Genomic DNA, 9,101 nt, shown 5'->3' with positions numbered 1-9,101 from the left:
CTTAAAAAAAAGCAAAAACCAAACCCACTGCCACTGAGTCAATTCTGACTCGGAGCAACCCGACAGGACAGAGTAGAACTGCTCCATAGGGTTTCCAAGGCTGTAATCTTTATGGAAGCAGACTGCCACATCGTTCTCCCATGGAGCAGCTGGTGGCTTCAAACCGGCCATCTTTCAATTAATAGCTGAGCACTTTAACCACTGCACCACAAGGGCTTATCTTGTGCATCTTACATGGCTTTTTTTCTAAATGAAAGATACGTCATGAACAAAAACACTCAATGGCTATTGGTTTGGGGAATCAGCTTTTCTTGCCAGGCAAATAAATTGCACCGGTAATTTTAAGAAATGTGTCTTTTGTTTTTTTCTGTTGTTTGTTTGTTTTTTCCATATAAAATGCCAAGGTAGGCTCTCCAGAATCAACCAGAATTAACTCTGTACAACAAGAGCATCTTCCTCTACCAAGGATAGTTCCAGTGTGTTTTCATTAGCACTGGTTTTCATCCTGAAGTTGAAAGAACCGTACAGTTTTGCAGACTCTTTGGAAGAGGCAAATCGGTTTCGACGATAGAGCTCCCCCTTCCACATAGACATCATCAGCAAACAGGACAGAACAACACCCCCAAGTGTGAGGAGGCAGAGTCCAGCAATCACACAGCGGTCCAGGTGAGCCCCTAGCCTCGCACTCTCCTTCTCTAAGCGTTCCATCTCCCGGGCGGCCACGGTGTTGGGATCCACAGTCACATCCCGTGGGACAATGTAAGAAATGATCACCAGCAAGATCCCAGTGACCAAGAACAAGATGGCGCTGATGAAACCATAGTCTACTGACTTCCCTGAAGATGTGACTTCAGAACTCGTATCATCCTCATCTTCAGATATCAAGGACATGGCAGCCTCATGGGGCCACTCATTTGGATTTCCCCAGCCAAGAGTTCCTGAGTGATTACTGCCTTTTGTTGAAGGGGAACTCCGGTTCCACTGCTCCAAGTTGACATTCTCGTCCACATATGTAAAAGAAGTTTCTAACTCCTGGCTGCAGCAGTTGCAGACTTTCCGTTCTGCTGTTATTTGGTTGTTCCCAGAGTCGACAGGTCCTGGTGGGAAGGAGTCTGGCTGAGTAACACTATCCTGCAGAGAGGAGGAGGGGGATGCTGGGGAAAGGCTAAGTTTAGACCCTTCCATCTCTGTCGCCCTTGGTGTCGACGTGCAGTGTCTCTGGCAGCAGAGGGCAGCTCTAGTGGCTGCTGCATCTGCCTGGTCCCCAGGAGGCCCTCCTGAACTCCTGTCCACAGCATCACACAAGTCTGCCTGGCTGCTCTTCTTAGCAAAGGAGTGGAGCTCCATCAGAGCTAGTCAGACATTTCTCAGCAGCTTCTGGAAATTCTGCCAATACCAACACAGTTAGATAAGAACTCAACAGAAGCTAAGGCTGCGCCGCCAGGAGGGCTGCTCCTGAGGTCCCCATTTCCCTTTGCAGCCATGGCTGTCAGGCCCTCGCCCCAGCTCCTCCTAAAAGGGGCAAAAGAAGGGCGAGGACATCTAGTGGCAGGAAATTGTAGTAAGGGTAAATCCTCTGATTTAGCACAGGGATTAACACTGAGAAACTTAGGTCAGGGTAGAAAAGTTGCAAGGAGGAAGTGGCAGTGTCACTGGAGAAAGCACTGCCGTCACCAAGCCAAATTTATCCAAGGACTCACACATTTCTGTGACAGGATCCCCCAAAGGAGAAGGCAGGTTTCCTGTATAGAGACACAAATGAGAAAAGCAGGGACCCTTTTTAGCAGAGCTGCTGATATTCTGGAAAACCTGGGGAAGCATCGACTTCTTAACAATTCAGCTGGATTTTAAGTTTACACTCTCTGTAGTTCAGGACAGATTCTAATGCAGATACGCTTTAGAGGACTACCAGGGCTGAGCTGAAGATTTACTCCCATCAGTCACAGCTCTATCGGAGCAAGGATTCAACATTTGGAGTGGGTAGCTCTGAAGTGGGTGGAAGACAGCCAATTTAATCAGCCACCTCTCCTAGCTTTACACCTCATGCATCCAATGACCATAGTCACACAGCCCTGTGTTTCCAAGACGTTAAGTCTGCTCACTGTGCTTCCACTCAGCCCCATCCCCTCACAGCTACACAGGGCAGTAAGTTCAGGACAGCTTGTTCTGGACCTGGAAGTACGCAGACAACACCCTCACTATGATCCCTGCAAAATACAACAGGCCAGCCTACTCTATGCTCATACAACTGCCTATGCCAGGTAGCTTTCAGCTACTCCTGCTCACTGGGTCTGTCTTCCTACCCCTCTGCATGCTTTGCTAAAAAACGTGCAAAGGAAATTGAACACCAGAAGTTTTCACAAACCTATTCTAGATTTACTTAAGTAGAATGAAAATAAAAAATAAAAAAACATATAATAAACCCATAAAGCTAGGGTTCTGATGAGGCAAATAGGTAAGCAGCTATTTCCAAGGTTACCTTCTAGAAGTTTGTATGCATGACATTCCCTCATCCCACTGCAACAAGGGATCTTTCTGGGTCAGAACTTTGGGTTGAGCAGGAAATCATCTGTCCTTCTCTTTCTGCCTCTGCCATATCTCCCAAGGAATAAAAATTCACTTTCCACCTACCACATTTGGGGATTTCAAGCAAGGGTCCCTTTATTTTACTACGAAGTTCATGGCAATAATTGATTTAACCCATTACTTGAAGCTTATCGTGCTTCACAATCCACAGCTCCAACAGCTGGTAAACCACAGAGACGCACAGGCAAGGCTCACCTAAAGTCAATCTGGAAACTCACGTAAAATATAGCAGAGAGAACCAGCATACTTTCTGCTCTACATCAGAGTCTGGGTTTTCTAAAACACTTCTCTCCAATTATCAGAGTTTCTCTGCAACTAAAACAGCAAAAGAAAAAAAAAAAAAAAAATCCAGGAAAACAACTGAACCAGAGCCTTCCTTCAGCAAGTGGACCAGCCCCTACTGCAGGATCCCTCAATGAATGAAGCAATGGTAAGGGGTTTCATCAGTTTCTGAAAGGAGAAATCGTCTGGCAGTTCCCTCAGGCATTAGGCGCTCTGATTGACCTTTGGCACAATTAACTCATAGCATTAGACAACTCTGCATGAAAACGGGAGGGCTCCTTAAGTGACTTCCAATTCTTAACAAAGGGGAGAGAGACCTCCACTTAATCTCCTTCTCCTGCTTCTATCTCTCTTTGAAGAAGAGAGGGGCTTTCGCTTGTTCCATCGGAGATTTATTACCTGCACAATCGATTTCCTTTGCAGCTCTGTAATCCCGGGCTTCCATCCTCAGTGGAAAATGGGTAATCCCAGGGGACCAGATAAAGGCTCTCTTCTTCCATCCCCTCCCTCTCTTTTCCCTGGTCTAGGAGTCCATTTAACAAAACTGCACCTCAAAGCTAGAACACAGCACTTTCCCCCGTCAGTCTGCCATCAATTGAAAGCATTAATATTTCCACTGGAACTAACTGGCACCGACAAGGCTGGTCCGGGAGAGGCGACCTCGGGATTCGCCCTGCGCGCGCTGTGCCGTGAGGGCGCGCCGCAAGCACCAGGCTGCGGTGTCCCCCACGGGCGCCGCAGGATCAGTCAATCTATTTCGGGTAAACTCTGCGCCCGCTCGGGGCACCCAGAGTCGGGCTACGTCCGCCGAGGCAAGACAGGCACCTCGCGCAGGGAGCGGGGACGCTCCCGGTCTCTATCCCTCACCCCAGCTCGTTCTCCCCGTCCTACTCTCCGTCACTCACCTCCTGCCTGGGCCACTCAGTGCGGCTCCAGTACCGCGCGCCAGCCCCTGCGCGGTTCCTGGCGAAAGTCCCCCAATTACTAGCCGCCGCACTTGTAGCCTCTGCGATCCACTCCGCTCCGCGGGTTGGGCAGCGCCCGCCGTGCAGGGCTGGGCGGGACTGGGCGGGGTGGGGCGGAGCGCCCCGTCTTGCCGAGCATCCCGGGAGATGTAGTCCAGCGGCCGCCTCCCTGCATCCCTCGGGTGTCTGCTTTCTCCCACACCTCCTTGGTCGCGCCTTTCCTGAAGACCCTTGCCAGCTGTACCCCCTATACTTCTGCCTGGCATTTTAGAAGGAAGCGCAGGCTTCTAAGCTCAGGGTGGGGACCCCAGCCTCAGGTGTGGCCACAGGACTGTTGGGAAGTAGGAGAGGGAAGGAGTTCCAACTGTATGCCAGGCAGTTTATATTTTCTTATTTAATAGTCAGAACAAATCTTCAAGTAGATTTTATTAATGCTCATTTTACAGATGAGGGAACAGGCTCAGAGAGATTAAGTGCCTAAATGCCTCATCCAAGATTGCTTCAGTTCTTTCAGCTCCAGAAATGCCGAGCATGTTCTTCCCTTTTGGTTTTCTAACTTCAGGTCTTCACACATTTCATTATAATTCTTTACTTTCTCCTCTTGAGCTGCCCTTTGAAATCGTCTGTTCAGCTCTTTTACTTCATCATTTCTTCCATCTGCTTTAGCTACTCTATGTTCAAGAGCAAGTTTCAGAGTCTCTTCTGACATCCATTTTGGTCTTTTCTTTCTTTCCTGTCTTTTTAATGTCCTTTTGCTTTCTACATGTATGATGTCCTTCATGCCATCCCACAACTTATCTGGTCTTCAGGTAATCAGTGTTCAATGTATCAAATCTATTCTTGAGATGGTCTCTAAATTCAAGTGAAACATACTCAAGGTCGTACTTGGGCTCTCCTGGACTTGTTTAATTTTCTTCAGCTTCAACTCGAACTTGCATATGAGTAACTGATGGACTGTTCTGCAGTCAGCCCCTGGCCTTGTTCTGACTGATGATATTGAGCATCTCCATCTTCTCTTTCCACAGATGTGATTCCTGTGTATCCATCTGGTGAGGTGCATGTATATAGTCACCATTGATGTTGTTGGAAAAATGTATTTCCCATGGATGGGTCATTGGTCTTGCAAAATTCTATCATGCAATTTCTGGCATCATTTCTATCACCAAGGCCACATTTTCCAACTACTTATCCTTATTCTTTGTTTCCGACTTATGCATTTCAATCACCAGTAATTATCAGTGCACCTTGATTGTATCTTTGATCAATTTCAGACTGTAGAAGTTGGTAAAAGATCTTCAATTTCTTCATCTTTGGTGTTAGTGGTTGGTGTGTAAATATGAATAATAGTCTATTAACTGGTCTTCCTTCTAGGTGAATGGCTATTATCCTATCATTGACAGTGCTGTATTTCAGAATAGATCTTGAAATGTTCTTTTTGAGATTGAATGTGATGCCATTCCTCTTCAATTTGTCATTCTAGGCATAGTAGACGATACGATTGTCCAATTCAAAATGGCCAGTACCAGTCCATTTCAGCTCACTAACGCCTAGGATGTAGATCTTCATGCGGTCCATTTCATTTTTGACCCTATGAGGAAGTTCTCCTCTGTCGTATAGGGTCGTTATGAGTTGGAATCGAATCAACAGTAACCGATTTAATGGGTAATGCCGAGATCAATCTGTAAGCATTCCATTTCATTTTTGACAACTTCCAATTTTCCTCGATTTATGTTTTGTACATTTCACGTTCCAATTACTAATGGATGTTTGCAGCTGTTTCTTCTCATTTTGAGTCATGCCACGTCATCAAATGAAGGTCCTGAAAGCTTTACTCCATCCACAACATTTAGGTCAACTCTACTTTGAGGAGGCAGCTCTTCCCCAGTTGTATTTTGAATGCCTTCCAACCAGAGGGGCTCATCTTCTGGCACTGTATCAGACAAAGTTCCGCTGCTATTCATAAGGTTTTCACTGGCCAATTTTTTCAGAACTAGGTCTCCAGGTCCTTCTTCCTCATCTATTTTAGTCTGGAAGGTCTGTTGAAACCTGTCCACTACGGGTGACCCTGCTGGTATTTGAAATACTGGTGGCATAGCTTCCAGCTTCACAACAACACGCACTCCACCACAGAACAACAATTGACGGACAAGTGGCCTGACCCAAGCCATGTTATTTTCAATTGTTTCAGATGCATGCGAAAGCTGGACAATGAATAAAGAAGACTGAAAAAGAGTTAATGTATTTAAATTGTGGCGTTGGCAAAGAATATTGAATATACCATGGGCTGCCAGAAGAATGAACAAATCTGTCTTGGAAAAAGTACGGCCAGAATGCTCCTTAGAAGGGATGATGGGGAGACTTCATCTTATATGCTTTGGACATGTTATCAGGAGGGACCAGTCCCTGGTGAAGGACATCAGACTTGGTAAAGCAGAGGGTCAGCAAGAAAGAGGAAGATTCTCAATTCGATGGATCGACACAGTGGCTGCAACAATGGGCTCAAACATAGCAACGATTTTGAGGATGGCACAGGACTGAGCAGTGTTTCATTCTGTTATACATAGGGTTACTGTGAGTCAGACAACCACAACAAATCCAAGGTGCAAAGAAATAAATGGGAGCTTCTAAAATAGCATCTAGTTATCTGATTCCAAAGTCATTGCCTTTCCCACAAAATCAGGAGAAATATGACCACTGAGGGCAAAAGATTGTCCTGTTCACCAGTGCATGCCCTGTGCCTAGCAGAGTGTCAACATCCATTGAATGTACGAATAAAAATTAGCCACAATAACCACAAGTAACACACATAGCACGTATTATTACCAGGCTCTCATCTAAGCACTTTAGATACATCAACTCATTAATGGTCACAATTAATTTTTGAAGTCATGCAAAGCCATCATTTTTAGAGAAGAGGAAACTAAGTTACAAAGAAATTGAGTAATTTGCCCAAAGTCACAGAGCTAGCACTCAGCAAAGGTGGGGCATGAACTCCAACAGACTCTAAGCAGTATGCTATATTGAATGAATGCAAGACAGACTAAACTGCATGAAAAGAGGGGGTCAGAAGTAAGGGAAATCTGGAGGCTGGAGCGATTGAGCTGTGACTCACAGGACACAACAAGGTAACATTTCATCACTGGGATGGTTAATGTTATGTGTCAATTTGGCTAGGCTACGATTCTCAGTGGTTTGGCAGACACTATATAATCACCTTCCATTTTGTGATCTGATGTGAGTAGCCAATCAGTTGAAAGGGGAGTTTCCTTGTGGGTGTGGCCTGCCTCCAGTGAATAAGTGGATGTTCTTGCTAAGCTTGCTCTCTTCTTGATCCTGTACTTTTCTCATCTCCTGACCTTTAATGCTTGGGACATAAGCCTGTAAAAGTCTCTAGCCTATAGCCTGACCTGCAGATTTTGGATTTGCCAACTCTGGCAACCCCATGAGCCAGCAGAGGCTTCCAGCCTGCTGCCTGACCAACAGATTTTGAGTTTATCAACCCCTGAAACCATATGAGCCAGCAGAGGTCTTCAGCCTGTTGCTTGACTCACAGATTTGGGAATTGCCAGCCCCCACAATTGGGTGAGCCATTTACTCACAATTGCATGAGCCATTTCCTTGAAGTAAATTTCTCTCTATATATATCTGTATATACTTTACGGATTTTGCTCTTCTGAGGAACCTAGACTAAGACAGTTACCAACCCCTTTCTAACCATAGTGGACTGCAGGAGCCAACAGTTGAAGACCCAAGGAATATGGTTTGTGGATTATCTTTTAGCTTCCAGCATCTCCTTTCGGGCAATTCTAGGGTTATTGATTGTTTCCGTCTAAGGGGAGCAAAAGAAGGATGATAATACTTAAAGTATTTTGCTGCTTGTGAGTAGCTCACATAAATGCTGTGGTTGCTTGATTTCAAGATCAATTGTCCTGTAATAATTTTGTTGGGTTTTCTTTATATTGGATAGAATCCATAGTCCCATAGTTCCAAGGACTTCACAATCCAGCCCCTTTAAATTCCCTGCCCCACCATGATTCTTTTTTAGTCAGTTAGGCCCATTTGTTGATAAACATGTCATGGGCATTTTGGTTTCTTCTCCTTCGCTCACTGAACTGTTGTCTAGTGAGATTATCCTTCCCCCATATCCCTATTTCATCCACCCTTCAAGAAACAGCTTCTCAAGCCACATTTGCAGGGCTGCATTCCATTCTTATACTATATATTTAAAAAGGAAAGCAGAAACACCATGAGATTTCTAGAAGAGAGCAACTAAGATGTTGAAGGAACTTGAACTCAATTCAGACAAGGAGAAGATGAAGGAAGTTTGGAGTATTTAGTCAGAGGAGACTTAGAGGAAACAAAATCTAACTTTAAATATTTTAAAGTTTGTAAACTCTAAAAGAAATTCTATCAGCAGAAACAATGACAATAAGAGTATCTATTAGTGATATGTTATCATCATTAATTCTTAACATTAACTCTGTAAAGGAGGTAGTGTTTATTTCACCCATTTTATAATGTAGAAATTGAAGTTTGAAAATGGGTAGTTTCTTTCCCAAAGTGAGAGCTAACAAAAGGCAGAGCCAAGCTTCTAACTTAGATCTGTCTGATCCTGGAACCTGAACCCCTTCACCACCACTCTGTACTGAGCAATGCTTTATAGCCTTTTCCTCAGTCGAACACAGCAAAAAGATTATAATATTTTTTTGCCCTGGGATAAACACAGGATATTTCTCGTAGCTAGAGTCTTGGGTCTGTGGCTGCCTCATGCTCTGCAGGACAGCCTGGAGGGCCAAGGGACTAAATGAGCCAGCACACCTGTAACCCATTGGAGCACCTGGGATGCCAGGGCACATGGGCTGGGGAGCTCTGGATAGATTTAATAAGGAGGCTGACCTGTGATTGGTATAAGATGAAGAACATTATAAGAATCTGAAATGGGATGGCTCATGAAAGTGAATTCTAATCACTGGAGAGGATAAAAAAAGAAGAGTCATTTATTAGAGATGTTGTAAAAAGGATTCATCTAGTTGGATTAGATGACCTCTGTGGTCTCTGTAGTGAAATGATTCTAGTTACATCTCTCATTAAGCCCTTTTCTTCCACACTAGCTCCCAAGGATTATGCTAGTCTATGAACTTTGCTAACACTTGTCAGAGCTGATGTCTTTGATATTTGTCATCCACTGCCTGTGACATTTCTTGTATGGCTATGTAACTACTGCATGTTATTTAACGTTTAACCTAGGTGCTCAAACCTATAATGGCA

General features: G+C 44.7%; 1 protein-coding gene across 1 annotated transcript; it reads right to left on the bottom strand.

Moving 5' to 3' along the window:
- Window positions 1-429: 429 nt before the first annotated feature.
- On the bottom strand, window positions 430-1,347 carry TMEM74 (transmembrane protein 74). The gene has a single exon (XM_004370689.1). It carries the CDS (start codon window positions 1,345-1,347, stop codon window positions 430-432), a length of 918 nt encoding a protein of 305 aa, XP_004370746.1.
- Between the last annotated feature and the right edge of the window lie 7,754 nt (window positions 1,348-9,101).

The sequence above is a fragment of the Trichechus manatus genome, unplaced genomic scaffold, assembly GCF_000243295.1.
Source record: "Trichechus manatus latirostris isolate Lorelei unplaced genomic scaffold, TriManLat1.0 scaffold00009, whole genome shotgun sequence".
Classification (NCBI taxonomy): domain Eukaryota; kingdom Metazoa; phylum Chordata; class Mammalia; order Sirenia; family Trichechidae; genus Trichechus; species Trichechus manatus.
Note: the sequence above shows the minus strand (reverse complement) of the source record. Positions and strands in the feature narration are given on the sequence as shown.

Excerpts from the sequence above, each read along its gene's own strand:
- TMEM74 (XM_004370689.1), bottom strand. The coding sequence starts at position 1,347 with ATGGAGCTCCACTCCTTTGCTAAGAAGAGCAGCCAGGCAGACTTGTGT.